At 35.9% G+C, this 27,975-nt stretch overlaps 3 protein-coding genes across 6 annotated transcripts; all 3 read left to right on the forward strand.

The window, feature by feature from the left end:
- Positions 1-26: 26 nt before the first annotated feature.
- Positions 27-4,249, forward strand: LOC145562256 (phosphoinositide phospholipase C 6-like). 4 transcript variants are annotated; one of them, XM_081622471.1, is made up of 6 exons: positions 27-163; positions 449-523; positions 2,396-2,464; positions 2,643-2,763; positions 3,762-3,844; positions 3,961-4,249. In XM_081622471.1, the coding sequence occupies exons 3-6, from the start codon at positions 2,420-2,422 to the stop codon at positions 4,168-4,170; spliced, it is 459 nt and encodes a 152-aa protein (XP_081478597.1). In that variant the 5' UTR covers positions 27-163; positions 449-523; positions 2,396-2,419; the 3' UTR covers positions 4,171-4,249. The 4 variants fall into 4 exon arrangements, with proteins under 4 accessions (XP_081478597.1, XP_081478599.1, XP_081478598.1 ...); XM_081622473.1 differs by having other exon boundaries at positions 2,396-2,459; XM_081622472.1 differs by adding an exon at positions 1,860-1,939 and having other exon boundaries at positions 153-523.
- A 2,872-nt stretch (positions 4,250-7,121) lies between these two features.
- On the forward strand, positions 7,122-20,068 carry LOC145562258 (DNA-directed RNA polymerase 1B, mitochondrial-like). Its single transcript, XM_081622475.1, has 19 exons — positions 7,122-8,113; positions 12,424-12,624; positions 12,726-12,859; positions 12,988-13,057; positions 13,163-13,221; positions 13,897-14,017; positions 14,127-14,240; positions 14,316-14,447; positions 14,544-14,960; positions 15,122-15,172; positions 15,880-15,950; positions 16,382-16,466; positions 16,710-16,862; positions 17,891-17,965; positions 18,254-18,343; positions 18,432-18,479; positions 18,629-18,743; positions 18,839-18,942; positions 19,231-20,068. The coding sequence occupies exons 1-19, from the start codon at positions 7,298-7,300 to the stop codon at positions 19,339-19,341; spliced, it is 2,967 nt and encodes a 988-aa protein (XP_081478601.1). The 5' UTR covers positions 7,122-7,297; the 3' UTR covers positions 19,342-20,068.
- A 3,201-nt stretch (positions 20,069-23,269) lies between these two features.
- On the forward strand, positions 23,270-27,917 carry LOC145564817 (putative U-box domain-containing protein 42). Its single transcript, XM_081625006.1, has 4 exons — positions 23,270-23,302; positions 24,241-25,407; positions 25,770-26,079; positions 26,243-27,917. The coding sequence occupies exons 1-4, from the start codon at positions 23,270-23,272 to the stop codon at positions 27,841-27,843; spliced, it is 3,111 nt and encodes a 1,036-aa protein (XP_081481132.1). The 3' UTR covers positions 27,844-27,917.
- The last annotated feature ends 58 nt before the right edge of the window (positions 27,918-27,975 follow it).

The following is a 27,975-nucleotide window of genomic DNA, read 5'->3' on the forward strand; positions in this document are numbered from 1 at the left end:
TATTTCTGTTGCTTTTGTTTAGTTTTGCTGTTATTGCTGAATTTTTACTTTTTTTTTAAGCAGAAGTCTGATTTCCGGAAACAAACGTTTTGTTAGACACTATTCTCCTGAATGTGCTTCAAATAGGATCCAACCTGAAAGGATGAATGACTGAATGAGGCTGGTAGTCTTCACTTAAATCCCTAGTTTGTCCCAAGAGAATTAATGATTTTATGGGGTTTTATAAATAAGCACTAGATTTTTGAGTTAATTTATGGGGTTTTATAAGTATGTGTGTTGATGTCCTTTTTGTAAGTGATTGTTTCTGATTGGCCTTAGCAGCCTACATTATTCTAAGCAGGTTGTTTCATTTAGTACCATGAATAACAACTAAGCTGATTTGGTTGGCCACTTGGCCTATTCATCTTGGCTGTTCTAATCTCATGTTAAATGGAACTGATCTTTCCAGGTACTTTTTTTGGACTGTTGTGCTGTTGCTGCTCTGCCTTATCCACTGCTTGATGTTCTCCTAAGACTGTTCAAGGTATTAATGTTGCATTTTTTTTTTTTTCTCCTCATGTGTTGCTTTATTAGAAGAATGTAGTTTATCTTGAGGTTTTTGCTTTGCGTTGGCTATGTTTTTTGTTATTAAAGTTGGAAAAATGGCAGAAAGGGTCATAGGTAATTTCGTCATTGCCTTTTAATTTGACTAAGCAGACCAACTAGCACTCTGTGTTTGCATTATGATCTTTGGTTAGGTATTGATTTTTGAATAATATTAACTTCCCCGTAGCTTTCTAAGACTATTAGACTATTATTCATGCTAATTACTTGACATCTAGCATTCAATTTTTGATTTTTTTATTAAAACTTGATATACCATTGAGTCCTGTGACAAATCCTCCTTACCCTACAAATATGCTTCTCATAAGGCTTTTGTTTTTCTCAAAATTTTATTATGTTTTAATTTTATGGGTCTTGTCCTTTCTTTATAAGAGGTTTGACTATTCCTATTAGTTAATAATGAAATAATTAGAAAGTGATCTAAGCAAGGAGGGTTCGTTAAATCATCAGTATTTGATTTTTGAGATGAAAGTAGAAAGTTTACAGAGGCCACTGAGCTTTGCTTTTAAGGAAGTGTGCAGTAGTGATATTGGCAGTTTGGCACTAGTGTTATTATCATCCCAGTATAGAATAAGCTTGTCCTGCTTTCCCTTCTCACTTTTGTAAGTTATTGTTTAAATTAATCAAATATTCATTTTGCTTTATCAACTATACCTGTAAAAGTTCCTTTCCAAAAAAAAAAAAAAAAAAAAAAAAAAAAAAAAAACAAAAACAAAAACAAAATTGTACCTATAAAAGTAGTGAGGGACAATAGAATGAGTACCCCATGACAAGCCACTCACTCAGTCTAGAAAACCCTGTTGTGGATTGGGAGTATTTTGAAGACTTTGCTTGGCCAAATTCAGGCTACTTTGTTGTTTTTATAAATTTGAAGGCAGGTTTGGGAAGACTTGTCAATAGTCATCTTATAATATTAGGGATTATGTCTTTTCGAAGATTATTTGTGGGTAGTATAATACTCTCAAGATGGTTAAAAGCGATTATTGTATCAGTACGTGACTTGCAGAATTTCGGACAAAAACTGGCGGTTCTGTGTGACTTGCACTTTTTGAGGTTTTTTGGGGATTAGTCCCTTTTATGACCGTTGTAAAAAAAACAAGAAAACAAAACTTTTGGAGGTGGTTAAGACATTTTCTTCTTTGAGGAAATGAGCTTTTTTTTTATTTTTTATTATTTATTATTTTTTATTTATTTATTTTAAAAGATGGCCTATAATAAAGTCAATTGGTAGAGGATTAATATTTGTTTTATTTCAGTACTGAGGCTTTTTTGCACGCTGGCATTAGCTCAAGGCTATATCTCAAGAACTAGGCACTTTATTTTAGCAATAGATGTGGTATGTCAATATGTCATCATGTAGCCTCTTTGATATTGGCTATAAAATTGTAGTATATATCTTCATTAATTATTGCTGTGCAGAAGCCTTTTAATGCTGCATGAACCACAGTGATTATCGTCAGTTAGAATTTGTGCATTTACCCTTCTCTTTTAGAAAACTTTCTTTTAATTTTATTCATTGCTGGTGCTTCTGAATAAATATATTTGTATTTTAGTGACTGAGCAATTTATTAAAAAAAACTTGATGATTTTGAATGCTATGCGTTTAATGCTGCTCTTGTTGAATTTGGACTCTGATCATTTTTGAGTGTTAAGTGCTTGCTCATCTACTCAAATGTGATATTGACTAAAATTATTTGGACTTTGAGAAAAGGTTAATGAGATTACATGCCTTTATTTTGTGTCACATGATTGTTCGGCTGTTCAATATTTATGGTGAGATAATTTTTTTCAGGTTTGATCTGTCTGGAATGTAGCAATGAAGAAATATGAAAGAGGAAGTAGAAGAGAAAAGGAGGGTCAGGCATGCATTTGAGCTTTTTTTTATTTTATTTATTTTATTTTTTTATTAAAAGCTGTAAACTTTGATATACTTTATTTTGTGATTAATTGAAAAAAATATATTTATTTTATGATCTGCGGAGTCTGTATGTGGTGGTGGCTAAGCTGCATGCCATATTGCATCCATTTCTCCTTTGCAGATTAAAGGCCCTGGAAAAAAAAAAGAGAGTATATTGTATGCTACTATGACTGAGCATCAAAAGAATTTTCAGGACCACCTCATCAATCCGGAGAAACATTTAGTGATGAATGTAAGCTTAGGTAAGGAATTCATTTTTAAGATGATGTTTGTCCACACTGATTAACAACCTGTAGCTTCTTAGAAGCATCTCTCTTTTATAAAATATTTAGTAGTTTAGTACAATTTTTCCAATCCTATGATACTAAAATTATATTTGGCAATGATGATGTGGATCATGTGTTATTTACTTTTCTTGGAAATTTGGCATGCCGATATAAAGCTTTGTTTGAGAATTGTGATTATTGTCTTTGAGAATCAAGCTTATTGTTCGACTGTTATTATCTTCTCTTTGTTTGTTTTAATTGCCTGCCATTTTTGGGAATGTACTAACTCATCAAAGCGCTAGGAAAAAGAAAGAGCTGGTGTATAGGGTTGCATTGTGACCAACTGTCAGATGTATTTGTGTGTTGATGGCTCGGTGGTTGTTGAAATTGGCCAGAATTGGGTATTAGAGATTGATGGATTGTTATGAAACGGTAGTCCATGAGCCATAATTATCTTATAAATTAGCTGTTTTGGCAGTGTCAGTGGTTTAATTTGTAGTGTGACTAGCATCTGCGAGGGCTTTCTATAAATTTAGTGGTTTATGTGTAGCTCAGGAAAATTTTAAATTTTAAATTGAGCATTGACAATAGTTTATAGTGCGGCCTATTTACAGCTATAATAGGTGCTATAATATTTGTTTAGAGATTGCCTATAATAGAGTCAATTGGTAAAGTAGCCTGAATAGAGTTAATGGATTTAGTATGTCATCAAGTAGATTTATACGGAGTATGTAAAATAATGAATCAATTCCAGATTAGTTCTTTGACACTATGAAATTAATAAAACGGTTTTGAATTTGTTAGGAATTGATTTATATTTCATATTTTAGGATCTGATTTTGTTAGGTCCTAATTCAAGATCATGTTATTAATTTCAGATCTAATTCATAAGATGAACTACATTTATGTGTTTGCATACTTATAAGATGTAGATTTCGGGATTTATTTGCTTTCCTTGCTTGGTTACTGCACAGGTGAAGGTATTTGGGTATTGGCTGGCATTTGGACTTCCAGTGAGAGTTTGATGAGGAATCCCCACCAGATTTCTTCACAGCAGGTAGTCTAACTTACTCTTAATGTTCTATTTGCACTTTTGCATACCATTACAGTTTACAAGCTTAGAATAATGACATGGCCAGTTTTACAGTTCTCTAATCACTCTTTCTTCCCCAGGCTGAAGTTGTGGGAGTCTCATTAGACGAGGCAAGAGAAAAAACAGTACCAGCCATGGATCAGTGGGTTACAATATGGGATCAGGAGTTCGAGACCCCCCTAACTGTACCCAAGTTAGCAATGTTAGTGATCGAGGTCAAAGAATTTAAGCGAGTTACATGTAAAATGTGGACATTTGTGATTAGAAAAACTCATTACAATTATGAATAAATGGTCTGATTTTAATCTATTACGGATTGGGAAAAAAAATTCCTCAAACTAATTTTAGCCATTTGTATTAAATTTACAACTAAAATGCAGCTTTATAGCCTAAGGGGTCGTTTGGTTTGAAAGGGGTAATCGGAATGGAATGAAGAAAGGGAAAGAAATGGAATGAAAAACCCTAAAATTTGCTATGTTGTTTGTTTTGAAAAACAATGAGAAATTAGCCATCAGTCCTACCACCACATCACCAACACACAACCACCCATTTCTCAATTCCCACCTTTTTCAGTCACCACCAAGCCAACTCACCACTCGTCGCACCTCCCCCACCACTCGCCGCCGTTCGCCGCACCACCCTCACCCTTCGCTACCCCTCCCTCCCCTGTAAAACTTCCCACAACCCCCGTAAAACCCTAAAAACTCCTCTCTTTCCCCGTAAAACCATCAGCCGCCTCTCCCACCACCCTCGAAACCCTAGGCGCTAGGGTTTCGAGGGTTTCGAGGGTGGTGGGTGAGGGTGGTGGGAGAGCCGACTGATAGTTTTATGGGGAGGGAGAAGAGTGTTTAGGGTTTTGCGGGGGCTGTGGGAAGTTTTACGGGGGAGAGGGTAGATTTGCGGGGCAAGGAGAAGGGCAAGGGAGGGGCGGAGGAGGTGCGACGACTGGTCAAGGGAGGAGCAGCAGTGCGGTGGCTGATTTTCCGGTGGTGAGGATAGGTAAGAGGGTGGTGGCTCAAGAATGGGAATGGAAATACCAAGGGGGGTGGGGAATCAACTTGGAGGTGGGGGAATGAAAAGGGTAAAAGGAATGGGAAAAATGGCCTAATAAACAACAACAAAGGGAATGAAGGTAGTTGATTCCCATTCCCTTTGATGAATACCCCCAACCAAACGGCCCCTAAATTTATTTGTTAAATATTCGTCCATGTCAAGTTAATCCCTTGTTACATTTTAGAATACTACTTTAGCAAATTCGCTAATTGGTGGTTTTCCACTATTTGAAATAGAATGATGCTATATGGAGATATATTATTTATCTTAAGATTATGCATAGTAAAAATTAATCAAGAAAAATTATAAGATAAGCTTTGATTACATATATTCGGTATCACAGTTAGCTTTCATTACTAGACTCATGACATATTTCGTATACACCGTTATGCATGACTAAACCCATGTCAAGTTTTTTTTTTTTTTTTTTTTTTTTTTTTTTTTTTAAGAAAAATGACATGTCAAGTTATAGAATTCCCTTAATAATTTCTAGACATTTTATCAATTGGTTAAAAATGAGTTGGTTTCCAAATTACGAAAACAAGGATTTTTTGTAAATAACCACCCTAAAATATACCTTATATTGAAATAACCACTCGTTTTTTTCGAAATTAAAAAATATCACCCATTAATGTCAAAACCAGTAGATTTCACTACCCTTTTCCAATTCCGGCAATTTTTTGACTAGTTCGGCCAATTTTTCGATTTAGGGGCCCACAAAATTATAATCAATCAATCAATCAATCAATCAAAGCCTTAATCCCAAAAGTGGGGTCGGCTAACATGAACCAAATTTGATTATTCCGTGTAGTCATCAACATAAATCTTTCTCCTCCATCCCTGGCCCACAAAATTATAAAAAAAAAAAAAACCAAACCCACCACTACCACCTCTGGAAGGCGGCAGCTCTGCCACCTCCAGCACCCCTCCCTTTCCCTGTTTCCATTTATGGCACCCACTCCCTTCCCCGTACCTGTTCCTACAATCTCCTCCACTCCTCAATCTCACCACCACCTTCACAACCACCATCACCCATCTCTTCTATAGTTCTATCCATAGCCACCAACTCACCACTGTCAACCCATATCTCTAGAATAATCAGCAACTCTCTAAATCTCCTCCTCTTCCTCTCTCTTCTTCAATCAATTACAAACTCACTCAACAATCTTATCAAACCAACAAATCAAAACCCTAAAAAATAGAAAATAAAATTAAAAAACAAATTGAAGAGTGCAACCTTGGAATGAGCAGAGGAAGTGGCAACGTGGGGGTTTCGTGAGGAAACGGCGATGTGGGTAGGGGTATTTTGAGGAAGCGACAAAGTGGGTGGGGTTTGATGGTAAAGCGGCGATGTGGGTAGGGGTCAGGGGTGGGGGCTAGGTGGGGTTTCGGGAGCAAGGGTTAGGACTTGGTGAGGTTCGCCGGCGGGAGTGGTGGTTGGTTGGGGTGAGGGTGGTGTGGTAGGTGGTTGATTTGGGTGGGGTGGCAGGAGATGGGGGAGCTGCCAGGGGCTGGGGTTAAGGGGATTGTTTTTTAATTTTTTTTTTTTTTTTTGAGCAATTATACGGTGACACGTGCACCCTAAGTCGGAATATGGGCCGGAATTGAAGAACGGTGGTGAAATCTATGGTTTTGACATTAATGGGTGGTATTTTTTAATTTTGAAAAAAACGGATGATTAATTCAATACAAGGTATATATTGGGATGGTTATTTACAAAAAATCCCGAAAACAATGTTGATGCAAAAGCATATGACTAGAGGTGTCAAATTGTCAATTCGAGTAAGTGAGTCTGATTCTATTAGATCTTTAGGTCGGATCTAGTTAAGGTTTGAATCATGTGAAATCATTATGCCCATGCAGGTTGAATTTTGGATCAGGTCACTTTTACATCAAGTCAAGACTAATCGGATCGGATTACTTTTTGACACATTGTTACCCCCTTGAGTTTCGGGCTTGCAACGGAATCACGACGGGTCTCGCTAATTTAGTAATTTTATCTGGGCCTGACTCATACCCGACGCTGAGCACAATTCTAGTTCATAGGCCTTCAGTGTAGATCCGAATACATGTGGTTACGAGCCTTACAGTTCTCAACTTCTCGAGAAAATCGGGTCGAATACTTTGTCGTAGAGAAACAAAAAACACTTCGTATGTAGATTGTATTCCAACCAAAATCGTGCAACAATCTTAGGTTTAAGCAGGGTTTTGGCGGATATCCGTCTTAGCGCCGGCCTTCTCCTTTCTTCTTCTCTTTCCTCTGTTTCTCCCATTTCAATTTCAACGCCTATTTTTCCTCTAATTTTTTCTGTGTATTAACTTCTATCTTCAAATTTCTGCTGGATCTTAGAAAACAGTCAAAAGATGTGGAAAAAAGCCTCAAAATTTGAGATTTTGAGGAAGATTAAAAACTCAGGAGAGCTTAAACCCTCTTCAAATGTCTCTAGATGGAAGGAATCATCACAAGATTCAGCAAAAATCAGGCAATTTTTAGGGCAAAATAGTGTTAATCCCAGGTTTCCAATGTTGGGTTTTGGGCGAAATGGTGAGTTATTATGTCGAAATAGTGAAATGGGTGGTTCTAATTTCATGTTTTATGCAAACCCTTTTGGTATTTCTGGGTTTTATGCCCAATCAATGAGTTGTTCTTATGCAACTGCTGCGGCGGCTGAGGAGATAGTGACAGCATCGTCTGAAGAAGATGATGAAATCCGTGAATTGGTGGATGAAATCAACAAATTAGAGAGACTAAAGCCGCAATCGATACGGCGAAAGGAGCCGAGCAATATGGTTGCTGGGATGACTGCAGGGAGGTACAATGTACTTAGGAAGAGACAGATAAAAGTGGAGACTGAAGCGTGGAATGAGGCAGCGAGAGAGTATCAGGAGTTGTTGGCTGATATGTGTGAGCAGAAGCTTGCCCCTAATTTGCCTTACATGAAGTCTTTGTTCTTGGGTTGGTTTGAGCCTTTGAAGGATGCAATTAAGGCTCATCAGGAGGCGTGTAAGGTAGGGAGGAACCGGCCGCTTTATGGTGAGTGTTTCGATGAATTGCCGGCGGATATGATGGCTGTTATCACAATGCATAAGTTGATGGGTTTGTTGATGACTGGCTCCGGTAATGGGGGTACCACTGTGATCCAGGCGGCTACCCAAATCGGCGAAGCTGTTGAACAGGAGGTAATGCTCAGCTTACAACTCTTAGTGTACATTTTATTTCATACTGTGTTTGGGAATTAATTAATGTGGATATCTATGGAAAAGTAACATAAAGGAAAACTTTAGTAGTTAAACTGTGTAGATTAGTGCAGTACTTTTCAATTGTTTGGATGTTAAATGTGGTTAACCATTTGAAATGTAAGTGACGGGGAAAACTTCTTTAGTTGTACTATAGAAACTTAGTAAGCCTGCTGCTGTCTATTGGCTGTCTTGAATTGTGATGATGGCCTAGAGTGATTGGTGCGATGGTGCTTTCTTTGTTACACTAGATTGGTTTTCGGTCATGTCCTAGATATATATGTGACACAGGAACAAGTACCTGGTTTTACAATTTGGTGATACATGATCCATCTCTACTCCTAATAATAATACAATGACACTTTTATATAGGGTATTAGACTAACATAAACCCTAGATGGATAATATTCTAAACTAATAAGATATAAAAAATATTAAGATTCCTAATGTAATTAAAATAAATAACAATGATTAGAGTGTAACATCTTTTAGTAATGGAGGTATTATATTATAATAACTGCACCAAGGGCTAATTTTATCAAAGGGTTTGCTACATCAGGCCTCTTCACTAAAAATCACATTGATTGATGATACATGTAATTGCTGCAGTATTGGGCTATGTAGCTCTTTTATTCGGATCATTTCTATCGTAACACTTCTAAATTTCTAATCATTATATTATTAATAAGATATGATGCTTCCTCCATTCTTTTTTATGATACATTCCCTTTATCACGCTAACACAAAGGTTTAATGATTAATATATTTAACTATCAATAAGCAAAAATCATAGAAAGTTGTAGGGCCATCTCCGAGAATTTGGAGGCCCTGGGCCGAGTACAAAAATGTGGCCCCTATAAAAATTTTAAAACATACGGAGATTTTTTGTTTTTTTGAGTAAATACGGAGTAAATGTTTTTTAAAAACATACGAATTATTTAATGTAAAATTACATATGAAGTACAAGATTAGCACAATTTTGATTTGAAATTACTACATCCTCCTTAATTATTGGAAAATCAAAATATGGAAATTTAGAGAGAGAATTCAGAGAGCTTAATTTGATTTAATGAGGAAAGCTCGTAATTTTCACACGGGGAAAACTTTCTTTATTTTTTTAGGCCCCTAATTTTTTGGGCCTTGTTGACCACCCCAAAGCCGTGGAAAGTTGATATCATGAAATATATATTAAGACGATTCCAACAAGACCCTACATGAATATGTTTCATCAGAGTTATAAATCACAAAAGCTAGGCATAGTAGAGCTTGTGTATAGTGCCAAAAGTCAAAATGTGTCCACCTGTCCAGTAAAAAAGATGGAAGTATATGATAACAAAACCTTTCAATAAACAAGTCAATTTTGCTTTGGTGAGATTAACACGTGTGATATCAAAAGTAACACTTCCTAATTTTTTTAATGATTCAATTTACCGTCACATAATATTTATGACTTTGTTTTAATCAGATGTGGGGTAGTTGGGAGGAGCAGAGATTTGTGTGTTTAGATCTTATAGAATAGAATTAGGAATGAAGATGTTAAAAGGAAAGTTGTATTAGACACATTGGGATTAAAATAAGGTAGAACCAATTCCGTTGGTTTTGAGCATGTTAGGTAGAGACTAAAAAATTTGAGATTGAAAAGGGAAGTAGAGGGTTGGGATCAAGGGGATCTTAGAAGATATTGAGGAAGATCAAAGATGACCTAAATAGAAGGAATTAAGATGGACATGAAAAAGTTGGATTTGCAAGAGCATATGACATTGGACATAAGGATAGAATTATGGTTAGCGAGTACAGGGGTGGTAGAGACTAAAAAATTTGAGATTGAAAAGGGAAGTAGAGGGTTGGGATCAAGGGGATCTTAGAAGATATTGAGGAAGATCAAAGATGACCTAAATAGAAGGAATTAAGATGGACATGAAAAAGTTGGATTTGCAAGAGCATATGACATTGGACATAAGGATAGAATTATGGTTAGCGAGTACAGGGGTTGAATTCTTGGTTCATGTAACCGACCCCATTTTTGGGATTAATGCTTTGATTGTGGTTGTTATTTAGTGGGTTAGTTGGGGTATTAAAAAATTGTAAGAAGATATAATGGGATTAATATCTTATTACAAACTAAGTGACGTGACCGGAGAAAAATAACAAAAATATAAAGTAGGATGAGGACCATGAGAGGAGAGAGATGTAATATTAATATATATTGGTTTGCCACAAATGTGACCATGAGAGGAGAGAGATGCAATACACACACACACACACACAAAAAAAAAAAAAAAAAAAAGATCGGCCTATTGAAGCAAATATAATACTTTAAAAAAACGGAAGGAGTGTTGAAATAAATGTTTTGTTCTCCTTTGTTTGAGATTATTGATGGTCACATTGGTTGAGAAATTGGATCATTGAAGTTATCGTGTCATTAGTATAGGATATTTTTTAAGCAATTGGTATTTGTTTTAACCTCCTAGCCAATGAGGCATAGGGATCATTTTAGAATTGGACCCCAAAGGAAACTTGGGCATTTATACTTGGACTTTATACACAATTTAATTACATAGTAGAACGATTAAAAATTTGCGGGGTGCAAATTTTGCAATTGTGACTTTTATAGGCTTTCTTATAACTTGGATATGCTATTTTAGGGTTAATTTGTTAAAAACAAGTCTACATAGTTATAATTCATATACATTAGCACATCATTTAATGGAAGAAAGTACCTTATGTATACAAATTGTTATACAAGTCATGAGTAAGCTTCTTAAAAACCGGTGAATTCACAAACATAAAACATAATTGACTATAATTTGATTAATCCTTGCTTTATCTTGAAGTACTCCCTCCATTCTTTATGTTTGCCTTAGTCCCTTTTTAGTTTATTCCTTTGAGTTTGTCACATAATTTAATGGCTATGAGGGACCACTGCTTTATTATCACATTCACTTCATTAGGCCCCTCTAATTTTTTTCTCTCATCAACTTTGTCCAAGCAAAAATTAAATTATTTAAATAGGGCAACAATAGTGGACAAGATTAAATATTATGAAGTTCGTAACAATAATACTTCCTCCATTTTTTTTTTACACGTTTGTCTTTAGCTCGATTCACACATTTCCCTTTGATCGTATTTTGTGATTTATACGTTATTAAAAATAGTCATGTAGGATCTTGTTAGATTCGTCACGAATATGTTTTCAAAATATCAACTTTTAATAATTTTTGCCTATTGGTAATTAAAGATATTAATGGTTGAATATGTTCATTGACAAACGTGACTAAGGAAATGTGTCAACTAAAAAGAAGCGGAGGAAGTATCAATGACTAACTAGTCTTTTAGTCCATTCGATACACGAGTTATTATTTAGGTTTTTATATGTAGGTATGTTTTTCAATATTTGGAACTTTTGGTGTATAACTTAAAAGAAAAAAATTAGGTATATATACACTATGTTACTCTGACACTTCATTTCACCTCACGTACCGGTGTAGGACCCTCAACACTCGGACATTGGTATGACACCCGGACACTTCACTTTTAGTTCAAAATCATGGAATTTTTTCACAAAATAGCCGAGTCGGACGCTTGGACACGTACCCATGTTTAACATATATACATGAATGTTGTGGAATATGAAATGACATATTAGTTTAAGTTATATTTGAAGTTTAAGAGATGAAAAGACTATTTTTATTGTACTTCATATGTCTATGTAATTGTACTAATTAGTCTAATAAGTTCAACTTAATCTAATTACGGTGGAATTGAAACTCTTCATTTTCTTACTTAAATTTACAAGTTACGGAATGCATAAAGGCTTTAACATTGTATAATATATTTATTTTAATTTTTATATTAAAAAAGGAATACAAAAATGGAAAGATTAAGGAAGGTGACATGTGGCATATAAGTGATTTGTGATGACATGTAGCATATGAATGATTTGTGTTTTTAAAACTAATTATAGATATAGATATAGATAGATAGATAAATAGTGACTTTGTAGCTAATAATTACTATATAATGATCGATAATAAAGAAAACAGAAATATATCTAAGCCTAATCATAATAATGTTAGCAATAGTAAATAATAGGTGATTAGTTTTTTGTTTTGCTCTTTTGGTCTGGTCTGTCTTGGTGTAACTGTAACAAGATAAGTAATTATTATGAAGAAGGTGAAGAGAACCAAGCCTAAATTGCTATTTTGTTACACATTGTTGGTAAACTAGCTAACTCAATATGATGTTTGTGTCAGGCTAAAATTCGAAAATTCTTGGAAAAATCAAAGAAAAAACCTGCAGCTAACAACAATGATGAGGATGATTCAGCAAAAGCGCAACAGAGGCTTGCAAAGAAGGTCACAACTTTGATGAAGAAGCAAAAAATTTCGCAGGTTCGAGAAATAGTGAGAGGACAAGATGATTCGAAGCCATGGAGCCAGGACAACCAAGTTAAGGTTTGTAATTCCTGCTACCATTCTTGGCTGTGGTTGAACATTTGACATTCATGACTACGTTTCTAATAATTATGGTGCATGTATGTGCATTATTGTTTTAGGTGGGCTGCAAATTAATTCAACTTCTAGCAGAAACAGCATATATACAACCTCCAGCGGATCAATTAGCAGATGGTCCACCTGACATTCGCCCTGCGTTCATCCACACTCAAAAAACTGTTTGTAAAGAATCACAGTAAGTTTTAGTTTAAAAGAGTTTCTACATGGTACCTTCCCCAGCACCCAAACCCCTCCAAAAAAAAAAAAAAAGAAAAAGAAAAGATGAATCATTAAGCTACTGCTTTTGGTTTTCTTATCGAGCAGAAAAGGACTCCGTAGGAGGTATGGAGTTATAGAATGTGATCCTTTGGTCCGCAGGGGTTTGGAAAAAACTGTGAGTACATTCTGGCTCCCAAGTGTTGCCTTGCCATTCTTCCCTTGTTTGCATTGATTTAATCAAGAATAATGGTATTGATTTTTTGGTTGAATGTTTAATCAGGCAAGGCACATGGTGATTCCTTATATGCCAATGTTGATTCCTCCGTTGAACTGGACTGGGTATGCATTTTTAATTTTGTGTTGTACCTTTTCCGATGCAAGCCCTTCTGATTTTTCATTTTTCTTCTTTTAATCTCATGAAATGACCTTTCCTGGCATTACTTTTCTGATAATGGCAACAGCTAATTGACCTTGTACTGTATTTTTTCATGTGCGAGAATCGGGAGTTTTGTTCTGATAATGGATAGGGACATCAATAATCAATAAAATATAATTGATGTCCCTATCCAAACATGTTTTGCTTTCATGTGCTGTTTTTGAGTGAAGAGGAAAGGATACAGAGAATGTTTGATTAATATCAGATTATGTAATTTGCATCTTTGACATGTCTTCTCGGAACATACATCTTAGTCTACACTGGTCTGTGGCCTGAGCGTTGCCTTAAGTACTTACTTTATATATCATATTATATATTACTTAAAACCCCAATCAATGCTAGATATATTTAATTTGAGTTAAATTTGAAAGCATAAGTTAAAGGTGGTTAATATGTTAAGACCTTCATGGCTGGTCATGAGCTCAAACACTAAACAAAGCGTGTTTATTAGCATGTAATAATTTTATTGTGAATGGTGTGGCGTATTTCTAGGACATGAGAAAGGGGCCATGTGGCATGTTTATAATATATATTATAGATTATAGATTATAGATTTTGAACCTTGTTTGCTTTGTTAGGTACGACAAAGGAGCATACCTATATCTTCCGTCTTATATCATGCGAACTCATGGAGTTAAACAACAAAGAGATGCTCTTAAAAGGGTTGCAAGGGACAACAATTTATGTACCGTTTTTGAGGTTTGGTTTATTGTTTGATGCTATTTAAGGAATGTTCTTCCTAGTTTTTGTCCAACTGTTTTATGTTCTCATGTTGAAAAATAATTTAGTTTCTGTTACGGTGATTCAGGCTCTTGATACACTTGGTAACACCAAATGGAGGGTCAATAAAAAGGTGCTTAGTGTCATAGACAGGATATGGGCCAGTGGAGGTTGCCTTGCCGACTTAGTTGACCGCGAAGATGTATGTTTGTCCGTCAAGAAGTTTGCTTTTGGTAATGGTTTGTTCTTCTTGTTGCTAATGTTAGTCATGTTGCAGATTCCCTTACCAGAGGAACCAGATACAGATGATGCGGAAGAAATTAAGAAATGGAAGTGGAAAGTTAAACATGTCAAGAAAGATAATGCAGAAAGGCACTCTCAACGTTGTGATACAGAACTCAAGCTAGCTGTGAGACATTGTCTTTGCATAAACTTTTGTCACTTGCTCAATTTTTAGTAATGATAGTTACTTATTCATGCCTCTCTTTTTTTGTGATAAGAGTAGGTGGCCAGAAAGATGAAGGATGAGGAGGGATTTTATTATCCACACAACCTGGATTTCCGAGGCCGTGCATACCCCATGCACCCTCATTTGAATCATCTTGGTTCTGACTTATGTCGGGGAATCCTAGAGTTTGCAGAGGGACGTCCTCTTGGAAAGTCAGGACTTAACTGGCTCAAAGTACATGTGGCAAATTTATACGCTGGTGGTGTTGACAAATTGTCATATGAGGGTCGGGTAGCATTTACGGAGAATCGTCTGGATGATGTTTTCGATTCTGCAGATAGGCCTTTGGAAGGTACACGCTGGTGGTTAACTGCAGAAGATCCTTTCCAGTGCCTGGCAGCATGCATTAATCTTACTGATGCATTAAGAAGCTCATCTCCAGAAGACTATCTATCTCATATTCCTATCCATCAGGTACTTCATTTCATATGGAATCAACATTTCTCTTTAAGCCTTTAAGGAGCCTTTTTTGCTGAAAATCCATCTCTTCCTTAATATAAATGTCTTTTAAGGTTATACCGAATGAGACTTGACTTCCTTTTTTTCTTTATTGTGGTGGTTTTCATCTTCGCAAGGATGGTTCATGTAATGGTTTACAACATTATGCTGCCCTTGGAAGAGACAAGGTAATGTGCCTCTTGTTACATTGTCTACCTTCTTTTTTTGGTTCTGTTTTATGGCAAGATGGATGCATTTTCCAAAGAACCTAGATGAATTAATGCTAGTTATGAGACGAAATTCAGATATTGTTTTTGCTTTCTTAGCATGTCAGGTGAAAACCAGATTTGCTTTCTTAGCTATGATGTGTACATGTTTTGCGTTAATTTTGACTAAGCTTTTGTATACGAATTTTTTTTTTTTTTTCTCTCTTAAAGGTACAGATAACAAAGCTTCAATCATTTTATAATTAGGCTTGAGAATCCTCAAGTAGTAGCAGATTAAATCATAGAGAAAATGAAGAATGTTTATCTGCTGTCAAAAATATCATGGTGGAATTCAATTACGAAATCTTGTAATTTATAGTAATATAAGTATGAAATAAATTATTGCGTTTTTATTCTAAAGATAGTTGGAAAAAGAAAGGAAAAAAAAAAAAATACGTAGGAAAAAAGTCAAAAGAAAAGCAAACTTATGGGCATTAAGACGTAGATCGTCTATGCTATATGTGCCCTGACTCCAGTCAGCCGGCTGCCAATTAATGGCTAGCTGACTTAGTGAGGCAGGCAATCATCTCTAAGTAATATGATATCTAGGAATAGCAAAGTAGCTATGCCTGGAGCGCTGATGCAATTTTTCTTTTTACTGATGAATGTGATGATCATTATTTGTTCAGCTTGGAGCGGAGGCTGTGAATCTTGTCGCTGGGGGTAAACCAGCTGATGTTTACTCTGGGATTGCTGCTCGGTAAGCCAATAACTCCTAAAAATTAATTGGACTTTTAAGTTATGTGAACTTTTAATAATGAAAAAAGCTAATTAAATGAATGTGTTTCTGCACATGACATCACTGAGTCGTAGTTGTGTGTTGTGACCTCTATCTAGCTCCTAGATTCAGGTTTTTTCCCGTCTGTTGGGCTGGCAAATCATTTTTAATAGTTGATCACATGCTTTCTGTAGGCATTTGTACAAAATTAGGTTGATGGCTTGTGCTATTTGTGTAGAGAAACTAGCTGCATTTTGGGTTCTATTCCTAATTATAGATGTTTAAGGGAAACAAGTGATGCATCTGATCTCATCTTGCTACAAGATTAATGATATGTACTCTTCATAGCTGTGAGGAACTCTGTATTTATGGCCCAATTTTTCCAATAATGCCACCCAATTGCTTTCATGCAGAGTTTTTGAAATAATGCGTGGTGATGCTGAGAAAGATCCTTCAATTGAACCTAATGCATTCCATGCAAAGCTTCTGTTAAACCAGGTATCTCATCCTACTTTGAACGACTCTAACAAGGGGATTATTGCTCAAAGAATTCAGTTGGTTTGACCGTTTGAGAATCTTTGTTTGTGTCATCAAATATGTAAATCTTAGGTTTGAATATGATAGTTTTGGACAATATGTTTATGCTGTATATAGTTTCTATATTTTAAGTTTGGTCTTTCTTTTTATCTGAATAGCTGATAACCTGGAATAACACTTGGCTAATTTGATGCCAAAACCTAGGTGGATAGGAAGCTGGTCAAGCAGACTGTGATGACATCGGTGTATGGTGTCACTTATATTGGTGCTCGTGATCAAATCAAAAGGAGATTGAAAGAACGTGATGCCATTGTAGATGATAATGATTTGTTTGCTGCATCGTGCTATGCTGCTAAGGTCAGTAAATGCAATTACGGCACGCTTGTTTTGTGTTGCTTTTGTTTTAAGTTTCATCAAGGATTCATGGGAGGGCAGCTTGTTATCTATACATGTATATTTGGTCTAATTCAGACACTCGTTGTTCAACCTTTAAATCTGGCAAGATAGGATATGCTTCATGAGTTGTGGAAGCCTAAGTATTGTACTACAATTACTATAAACACCCACTATCAAACCAAGGTTAATGAAATATGTTCTGTTAAGACTTGGTGAAAAAGACAAAAGGGGAATGCAACGTGATTGGGCCATAGAAACAAAATAAAAAGGAAATGGACTATATCAGGAATTCAGGACTTAAGCGAGTGAATAGTAGAGAGGATGTAAAAAACATTGATGAAATATTGGTCTTTCCCTTCTGGCAAAAATTATTCTACTGTGGTTTATCATCTATAGTCTGCATGTACAATGTGTAAAGTTGATAACTGTTCACCTATCTTGAGATTATACATGCTGGTGTGGTATTAGGGCTATTCATTGGTAAGACTGGACCAACCTGGGCCGGACCGAAAAATAGAATTTCAAGAACCGAAGACCGGACCGGGTTGGACCGATTTTGGAATTTTTATACAAAATTTCTAAATTTTAAACAGTTTTTGGAAAATTTAGAAAAAAAATAAAGGAAAAACAATATTTTAACGTCTTTTTTTTGTATGTTTAGTACAAAAAATCTCATACGACCAAATTTTTTCTAGCTTATTAAGGATAATCTTAATCATTATTAAAAAATTTATGTATAAGTTTAAGCAAAAACCGGTCCGGTCCAAGACCGGTTGTAATAGGGTTATGGACCGGACTGGACCGAAAACCGGGAAAATAAATTTCTCAACCCAAAGACCGGACCGATTAATTTGGTCTGGACCAAATTTTGAACACCCCTATGTGGTGTTCTTCCAGTGATCAAACTGGTATTTAGCTGTAAATTATTTTTTCACCTGAATTGCCTTTTTTACATTATTCGTTTGTATTTTTGTTTTTTGCATGAGCAGACCACCATGACTGCACTAGAAGAAATGTTTGAAGCAGCACGTAGCATTATGGGCTGGCTTGGTGACTGTGCAAAGGTTTGTAATTTCTGACCTACCTGCCTGCTACAAATTTTTGTAGGCAAGCAATTGTGATTTTGAGCTGTAAGTTAGATTACTGTTATTGAAAGAAAATATTGAATTTAACAAAGAGCCATTTTTATTTTTTTAGTTATTACTTGTTATTTATTTATTTTTATTTTAATAATATTGTTAAATATCTAGTTTAGTGTTTTTTTTTTTTTTTCCTTTGAATGAAGTGTGTTTTAGACATTTATTGTTTGTAAACTCATTTTGTCAGTCTATCTATGTTTGCCTGTAAAACAGATCATAGCATCTGAAAACCAGCCTGTGCGATGGTCAACACCCCTTGGACTCCCTGTTGTTCAACCTTATCGTAATCATGGAAGACGACTTGTAACATTCTAAGCTCCTGCCCTTTTGACTACTAGTTGTTTCTGAAGGTTTGTCTTTTACTCCTAACACACAGTTGGTATGATTGCAGGTAAAAACTTCTCTTCAGGTTTTAACCCTTCGCTGTGATACTGATAAGGTAACCCTTACTCTGTAGAAGTAAAGTTATAGTGCACAGGTTTTCTCATTCCAGTATCCCCCCTCCCCCCATTTCCCCCATCTCACAGGCAGTCAGTTGTGTGCTTATTTTTCATATAAGGCTGATATTATATTATGTATTTATGCTAGGTTATGGCTAAGCGCCAAAGAACAGCATTTCCTCCAAATTTTGTTCACTCCCTTGATGGTTCCCACATGATGATGACTGCCATTGCCTGCAAAAAGGCTGGTATGAATTTTGCAGGTCAGTTTTGTATGCTCCACTTTTCCTTATTCTGGCTAAAGGGGATTCATGCATATCTCACTCTAACAAGGAATTTGGTCCGCTTGTTTTTGTAGGAGTTCATGATTCATATTGGACACATGCATGTGATGTTGACAAAATGAACCAGATATTAAGGGAGAAGTTTGTTGAGCTCTATGAACAACCTATACTCGAGAATGTAAGTTTTTATATATGATGAGTACCCTTTTGCTCCATGAAGTTTTGGTCTCCCATAAAAGTCGTGTTTCGTTTTCCTTATATATTTGGGTCTGTTTGAGTGGGAAAAGGCAAAAAACTTTCATTTGGAGGGTTTTCTATATTATTTTATTGTCTTGATAACTCTAGAAATCCATGGTTCCTTCAAATGGACCCCTTGGACCTGAACTTTGGCTCATTGCAGCCAACATTTAGTTTATTGGCTTTCATCGATGTATCTGTATATAACTTGAGGGATACATGTGTGCAGTTGTTGGAGAGCTTTCAAGAATCTTTTCCAACATTACAATTTCCTCCTCTCCCTGAACGTGGAGATTTTGACTTACGAGAGGTTCTGGAGTCTCCTTATTTCTTCAATTAGTCTGACAACAAGAAGTCCATGTTTGATTTATTTAGTATATAGCCTTCACCTGACCAAACACAAAGATGATGGTGGACCAATAAAAAAAATTCTCAGTATTTGTTGGTTCATTAACTAAGGAAAGTGTTGGATTCATATCTTCCCGTGTGTGATAATGGAGATGGCGGAAGGAACGAAGTCTCTTTGGACCATCTGCCTGCACATTGGATGATGATGCAGATCTGCTTAGTCTCTTGGATTAGAGCTGTTCCCTCCGTGTTTTATTTGCTGGGAATCCTGCTTTTACGTGTCTTGAGCCTCAATTAAAAAGAGCAACAGAGAAAGCGAGCTCCTTGATGGTAAACAGGAAAGAAAACTTGATGGCAGTTGCAGTAAGCAGATTCTACAGCAGCTGTTCATGCGTCATCGGGTGAGGGTGGTGATGCAAAAATCACCTTAGGTGAAAAATACTTAGGTGCCAGGCATTTTTGTAACTGATGCGATTACTTATTTATGGGACAGTACACAGAATAAAGAGCGACTATATCCATAGACGGATTGTTGTCTGCATAGATTCATATACGCCTTTGTGCTACTAATGTATATAGTGTTCTTATCTCCCTCTCTGATCAATTATACGAAATTTTCTGCGAGCTATGTAGAATTATGTTGTAGGAACAAATTTTTGGCATGGAAGTATCTTGTATTAAGAATATTCGAGTTTTCCTAAACATCAAATTTGATGCAACTCTTGAACTGTGTTGTTACATTTTGTATAGTGAAAGGATACATTTGAACATTGTACTGTCCCATATACGAGTATAAATGTATTTGATCCATTCTCTTTGCATCTTTGTCGATTGCATTGTTTAACCTGAAATAAATCAGACAATGTTGAAGCAGAACAATTTCAATCTTATGTTGTGCTAAAGGAAGGAAAAAGGAAGGAAAAAGGACAAGTTCAATGAGTATTTTTTAATATCTTGCTTGCCCTGGCTGCCAGGGCAAGTCCGCCCTGGCAGGGCGGAAGAAGGCGGCAACTAATTTTCAAGAAAACGGAGAATTCTCTTGTGCCCGGGCAGACGGGGCAAGCTTGCCCGATCGGGCACGAGAAGCAATGTTTGGCTGGGCGATCTCGCCCGGTCGGGTGCCTGGTTGGGCAAGTGGGATACCGAGTTCTTTAGCGTCTTTTTGCCTTCTTCTTGGATTCCTTTCTTGTTCTCTTTTGATTCCTTATAACCCCCTCATTTAAGAAGATGATTATGGTGATTAAATATTCATCTTTATTCTGATTTATTCACCCCTTATTGATACTTGAGATTCTTTTATGATCTTCTATGTTCTTCCATTTGATGACTACACGGAATAATCAAATTTGGTTCATGTTAGCCGACCCCACTTTTGGGATTAAGGCTTTGATTGATTGATTGATATGTTCTTCCATCCTTCTTTATAAATTGAAGACTTATTTTTCTGATTTTATACACTTGATAATAATCATCAAATAGAATAGCTTAAACACGTCTCTCTTTAGGCATAAATTACTTGGCTCTAACCTTCCACCCAAAAGTGCCTTTGTGTGGAAGTGGTGTGTTAACCTTAGGGAACGTGCCGGCGAATACAATGAGCACCACGGTTGCGCCGGAATTTCGTTTTCAAGTCAGTGATTTGCATCACGACACACCGTACTCTTTCATTGTCATAAGATCATCTTTTCGATCTTATTATTTTTCTTTCAATACAGCCTTGAAAATACTTCTTATATTACAACATCTTACACTTGGGCGTGATGATTTGTTGAACACTTTGGCTGATACAATATTATGTAAAAACAATCACAATCACCTTATTATGTACTTTTTCCATTTCAAAATAATTGACATATTTAATTATTTCACTATTTATATTTTATATGCAAACTTTAACCTTAGTTTTTTTAATAGCGTATTAAAACAAATTTTGTATTATTGGACGGAAGTACAAAGTTACAAGTTTGCGGAACAAATTGTAAATTTGTAATGCTTGTCGTTGAACCAGTAAAGGATAGTTATTGGACCTGCAAGTTTTTTTATTTCAAATAAAAGCAAGTTATTTTTGTCAAATTAATATTCCATTTTCAAATTTTGTACCAAGTATTTTGACCTCTTCCCTACATTATTATTATTATTATTATTATCTTTTGTTATCTGTTTCAAATTTTCAATATCCTAGTTGCTATAGTGGTTAACGCTAACCAATTAGCCATTTAATTTGAATCTAAGTGAAAAAGACATTGTTGTTTTATATTCCCAATAATTACCCTCGTTAAATTTTTTTAATTTTAACTTACAAATTATTTACACCCTATCTTTTTCAATTGAATTGGTCAAGTCTCTAATTTGTTTCATTTTAATTTGTCTTAAATTAGGGATTTTAAAGTTACCAATTACAACATGGACTTACATAAAACTATGAAGTGGGTTTCTAGGAAACTGATGTAGAAAGAGTTGAAATAAAGTACTCCAGTATTGTGCTTTGATAAGAATTATGCAAGATAATATTAACTTTAATGATTCTTAAAATTGTTATCGGGTTAAAACAATTTTTAGACTTCCTCTAAATCTCCAATATATAATTTTTTTTTTTCATCATGAAAGTTTGTATCAATTATTTAGTTTTGTTGGGTCTATAGACCGCCTTGGCCCAAGTATGGTGTAAAATTTTCACAACATTCCATTAACCAAGATAGTTGACATCCACGTCGTTCCACAACATAATGATTGAATGTGTAAAAGAGGTTCCTGATAAAGAGCAAAAAATAATAAGCCAAGTACAAGACCTATCACCTCAGTTTCATTTTACTTGACAACAGGGCCTCTCTTAGATACGGTACACTGAATAATTAAAACATGCTTATGCACTTCCACTTTTGAATGCAACAAGGTGATAGCAACTTGATCATTAAAAAATAATTTGCTTATTAACAAATCAACTGGAAACATAATGTCCACCTCTCAGATCATGACAACAAATGTCAAAGCTGTGCTTACCAAGTTTCCTTCCACAGTTTAAGCATTCAAGTCTGATAGAACTATCCCACTCTTATCTCCAGATGCAGTCCATCCATATTTTCATGACATTTAAAGATCAACTTGACAGTTTACCTGAAGCGATGCCCACGACAGACCAAAGCTTTGTAAGAGCCATATATAGTACCTTTTACAACATATGCAAAGACTGTTTACCTTACCGTGTTAAAATAAAAATTTCCCTTATAACCCATAACTGATTTCCTCAACTTAGAAATAAGAATTGTAAAGATATACTTATGGGAGTGTTTGAGATGAGACATTAATAGTGATAAATCAAAATGATATTACTTTACCAACAGAGGAAGTAGTTTATTACGCAACAAAAGTGCAACTATATTTTGAAGACCAAAAAAATAAGTACTGCTGCAAATGAGACACGCATCAGACATAGAATTATAGAATGAGAAATTAAGTGCATTTAGATTAAGCAGGGCCTGATAAAATCAAGAACAAGTCATAAGTGACATAGGTTTACAGTGAGAATGCATGAAAACTTTGACAAGATATAACAGGTTAGGTTCATATTAGTATCATATATTTCCAGTTTATAAATAAGAATTTGCCTGATGTCAATTAGTTTTTTACAATCTCCTTTGATGACAATAAAGTTCAGAATAAGAGATCAATCAGAAAAAAGTCTTACAGACAACAAAACAAGTAAGCTCCTAGACTTTGCTCAACTAGGATATGACTCAGTCAAATGAATTGTGAAAATGAGTGCCAGCAAGTTACCTCAATAGAATTTTGTAATTAGTTTAGAAAACAACAACCGATGACTGATTCAAGAACAACTCTCTCACCTTAAGAAGCATCTCCAAGAGCAAGAACCGAGTAAGAAATGAGAAGGTAGGCTCTGATAAAGGAAGCTGACAGACGCCATGTCAACCAGCAAATCTGATGAAATTTTGGTGGTAAGAATTTTTGCTAGGCCTTTTCTCTTTTTTTTACTTACATTTATATGTGCAGTATGCTCCTTCAACTATCCTGCAGTTCACAAACACATTACTTGGTTCAGAATTACAAACGTTAGGATAAGTAAAATCTTACAAACATTAATCACACAGAGCAAAAATATGGTAGAGAATGAAGGAATGATATGAGTAGTTTGCAATATAGATGAGCACAACATCAGCCCATCTACTCTGTTGGTAGTGTGTATTTATCTGTGTGAACTCTTACCATTCTTCCGTTTTCCTTTTTTTGGACTGGAAAAAAAGCATTAGAAATTTTCACTACACACAAATTTTATATAAGAAACAATATAACTATGTCGATAAAATTTGTTAATATGTAAGGAAATTCACTTACTAATATACACCAAGAAAATTTAGAAATCATGTGAAAACACACTTTATGGCGAGATCAAAATGATCAGCATTAAGCACAAGGCTATAGCTGAACAATAATATGAAACTAAAAAAGGAAAGGGAGGGGGGTTTCTTCGATATCTTAATATGAAAGCAGAAGTAAATACAGCTAAAATAGGACCATAACAGAAGAAGTTATAAAATATAAGAAAACGCATAAAGGATCTATCCGTTTGGTTGGACAGAATATATTTTTTCATTTTCAGGAAAGGAATTGAGCATGTTTTTCGTTTTGGAAATTAGGAAGTCTAACTTTCTTACATAAATTAGTTCATCCCAATTCCAACCCAAGAGCATATACCTTCCCTGTTAGTAGCCACAATATGTTCATACATTAATTCCAGCTAAAATTTACAATGGAAGAGATGGATGAGAGAGAAGCTCACCAATGCCTTATAATTATCTCACAAAGAATGGAATAAAAAGGGTGAATGAAATCACACATATTCAGTATAATGTTTTCTATTTTCTTGTTTCCTCAGTGTGATGGAGATGTAAAGCATTTCAAGAGTATTAGCAAACAGCTACTGGCATCAGTCTCAGAGATAATAGAATCGATTCCAAGTGCAAATCCAGAACATAACAACATCCTTGCTGTCGCAAGCTATTTCTATCGCACTTCTTCAGCGATTAGGGGGCTTCAGAGTTCAGAGAACAGCCTGGCTAATGAAACTGAGATACTACAATCTCTATCTCAAAGCAGTGATATGGCGAAAGGCATCTTAGGAAAACTTCAACAAAATGGACAGACTATCATGGATGATGAAGTGAAGAACATGATAAAACAGCTAGAAGATATTATCAATCAAATGGGTTATGACTTGAGTTTAATACCACCATCTGCATTTAAGGATGAAGAGTATGCAGATATTACAATCAGCTCACTCTCAGAGGAGATGAGAAATTTTCGTTTTGAGATCAGTCCAGTACAAAAAACCAAGCCCAACCAACAGAAAACAAATCAACTGTATCTGGAGGATCACCCAGACGTAGAATCAATGACAATAGAATCAGACCTCTATTCAACCAGCATGGTAGTCTGCTCAGAAAACTCTCATGTATCGGATATTCCACAGATAATGGAAGCCATTAGAAGTGCAAGTGAAAGCAGCAATAGACACGTTGGAAACATGAGTAACAGATTATCAAGAAGTATGACAGAAGTTGATACTCATATGGAACCAATGTATAAGAGTTTCATTTGTCCACTTACTAACCAGGTCATGGATGACCCAGTGACCATAAGTAGTGGACTGACGTACGAGAGGAGGGCAATCACAGAGTATTTCAAAAAATTTGGAAATTCAGAAGAAGTTAACTGTCCTATCACCAGGGAGAAGCTCCAGAGCAGGGCTATGAGCCCCAATTTAGCTTTAAGAAGCATATTACATGAGTGGAAAGACAGAAATGATTCTGCACGACTTAAAGTCATACGTGCAGCTTTGTCCATAGGCAGCACAGAGAGTATGATACTTGAAGCATTGAAGGATTTGCAGAACCTCTGCCAAAGGAATCCCAAGAAAATAAAGGAAGTGTACAGCATAGGAATAATACCATTGCTTGTCAGGCTTCTGGAATTAAGAGACAAAACTGTGAGATGTTTAACACTGGGAATGATTCGTCTATTAGTTGAGCAAGGTGAAGCAAAGGTTAGTGCCCTTCTCTCCCTCTCCCCCACCCTCCCCTAATAAGGAGACTTTCCTTTTATTATCCATATGAATTGAACTATCAAAGGAAAAATGAATGTTAGATTTGGCTAACAAGTAGATAGTAGAGGCAAAAGGACAGAGAAGTGATCAGCTAACAGAAAGGCCCAAGAGAAGTAATGTATCACCTGTAAGAATAACAGATATCCAAAGCTAATGAACCAAATGGTACAGATATTATAAATCCTTTATATTCGGCCTAATAGTTTTTGACTGGCAACAGTTGCATTTACGCACAAAAAGCAGCTAATTTTTTTTTTAACAATATTTATTAATTCATCTGACTGATAGTACTGGATGAGCAGGAGCAAATTGCGAAGACACCAGTGATATCTGCAACAATCAGAATGCTGTCCAGCAGCTACCAACCAATAAGACACGCTGCACTATTACTCCTAATTGAGTTTTCCAAGTCTAACTTTCTCTCAGAGAAAATAGGCCATGTCACTGGAGGAATTCTGATTCTGCTCCAAACAAAGTACAACAGATCTATAGACACCTTTGCTTCAGAAGCAGCAGACCAAATTTTGAATAATATGGAGCGGTGTCCCAGCAATATTAAGTTCATGGCAGAAATAGGATACTTGGAACCTCTGCTTAGCAATTTGATTGAAGGTAAACCTAATACTTACTTCTCATTGTTTTGAGTTATCAATTTATCATTCACAAATCATGCCAGTTTCCCTTAAATTTTCTGTGCAAAGGTAGCCAACTAGAAGTATCTAATGCATTTAGACAAAATGATCTAAACCATGAAAAATCTTGAAACTGTGAGCAGGATCTGAGGAGAGGAAGTTGGAAATGATGACCTACCTAGGTGAAATAGTACTTGAAGATGACAGCAAAACTTACGTGGCAGAGAGAACAACTCCTGTTCTCATCCAAATGCTGCACAACGGAAATCCCTTGACTAGAAAAGCTGTCTTTAAAGCCCTTGTTCAAATATCCTCTTACTCAGCCAGTGGTAGAATACTAGTAGAAGCTGGAATTGTAGGAGATATGATTGAAGAAATATTTACCAAAAAAATATATAGTGAACCAATGGATTCATTTAAAGAAGCTTCGGCAATACTAGCAAATATCCTTGAATCTGGGATCGGATTTGAGAATCTGACTGTAAATAGTCAAGGCCATACCATGGTTTCAGGTTATGTCATATTCAACATCGTCTACATGATCAAAAATTCCACCCCGGATGATCTGAATTTGAATCTCATCAGAATCCTCTATTGTATGGCAAAATCTATGAAGTCAGATAACCCAATTACGTCAGCTGTGAGGGAAGGTGAAGCAAGCTACACACTTATTGAACTCATCAACAACCCAAGTGATGAAATTGCAGTAGCTGCAATAAAACTTTTAATTCTACTCTCATCCCACATAGGGCATTTACTAATTGACAGACTCTGCAAGTTAAATGGCCAACCTGAGGGTCTTATCCAAAGCCCTTCCAACTCTAGTCAGATCACTGAAAGGCAAGCTCTATCAGTCTCATTTCTGGCTAAACTTCCTCATCAAAACCTCACTCTCAATCAGGCCTTGCTCAGTAAGAACACAATCCCTGAAATCTTGCAATCAATAAGTCAAATCCAAAGAAGCGGAACAAGACAAAACAGGTATGCCTGTATGTACTTGGAGGGGCTGGTGGGAGTACTAGTTAGATTCACAGCAACATTATATGATTCTCAAATGTTGTTTTTGGCAATAAATCACAATTTCACTGCGGTTTTGACTAATTTGTTATTGGAAACATCAAGAGATGAGGTACAAATCTTAGCTTCTACAGGATTAGATAAACTCTCAGCACAATCAACACGTCTCTCAAAGCCACCAGGGCCATCACAAAGAAAGCGGAAGAAATTCTTCAATCTGTTCTACCAGGCCAAGTTTTTAGCCTCTGGGTCATCAAGGAAAACCAAAGTGGAACTTTGTGTAGTTCATAAAGGTGTTTGCTCCAAAAAAGATACATTTTGCTTGATTGAAGCAGGGGCAGTTGAGAGACTCTTATTATGCCTGGATCATCAGAATGTTCAGGTGGCTGAAGCTGCATTATCAGCATTATCGACATTACTGGATGATAACGTTGATGTGGAACAGAGTGTGAACATACTGGATGAGATGAATACGATACAACGAGTGTTAAAAGCAGTGCGATATCACAAGAATGAAATTCTGTGGCAGAAAGCATTTTGGATGATTGAGAGGTTCTTAGTGAAAGGTGGGCAAAGATCTTTATCTCTTGTATCACAAGATAAGTTATTTTATATTACAGTGGTGACTGCCTTCCATCATGGAGATGCATACACAAGGCAGATGGCAGAAAACATTCTACGGTACCTAGATAAGATGCCAAGTCTCACTGGCACCTTTACCACTTGATTTTTCCAATGGTGAATGTGAAAGTTCTGGTATTAGAGCGATTAAGTAGATGGAGATCCTAGAAATAAAGTGAATGATGAAGAAAAAATAGATTTTAGTGATTTAGTCTGAAAATGACCCTTGTATAGACTC

The sequence above is a fragment of the Chenopodium album genome, chromosome 10, assembly GCF_948465745.1.
Source record: "Chenopodium album chromosome 10, dcCheAlbu1.1, whole genome shotgun sequence".
Lineage (NCBI taxonomy): Eukaryota > Viridiplantae > Streptophyta > Magnoliopsida > Caryophyllales > Amaranthaceae > Chenopodium > Chenopodium album.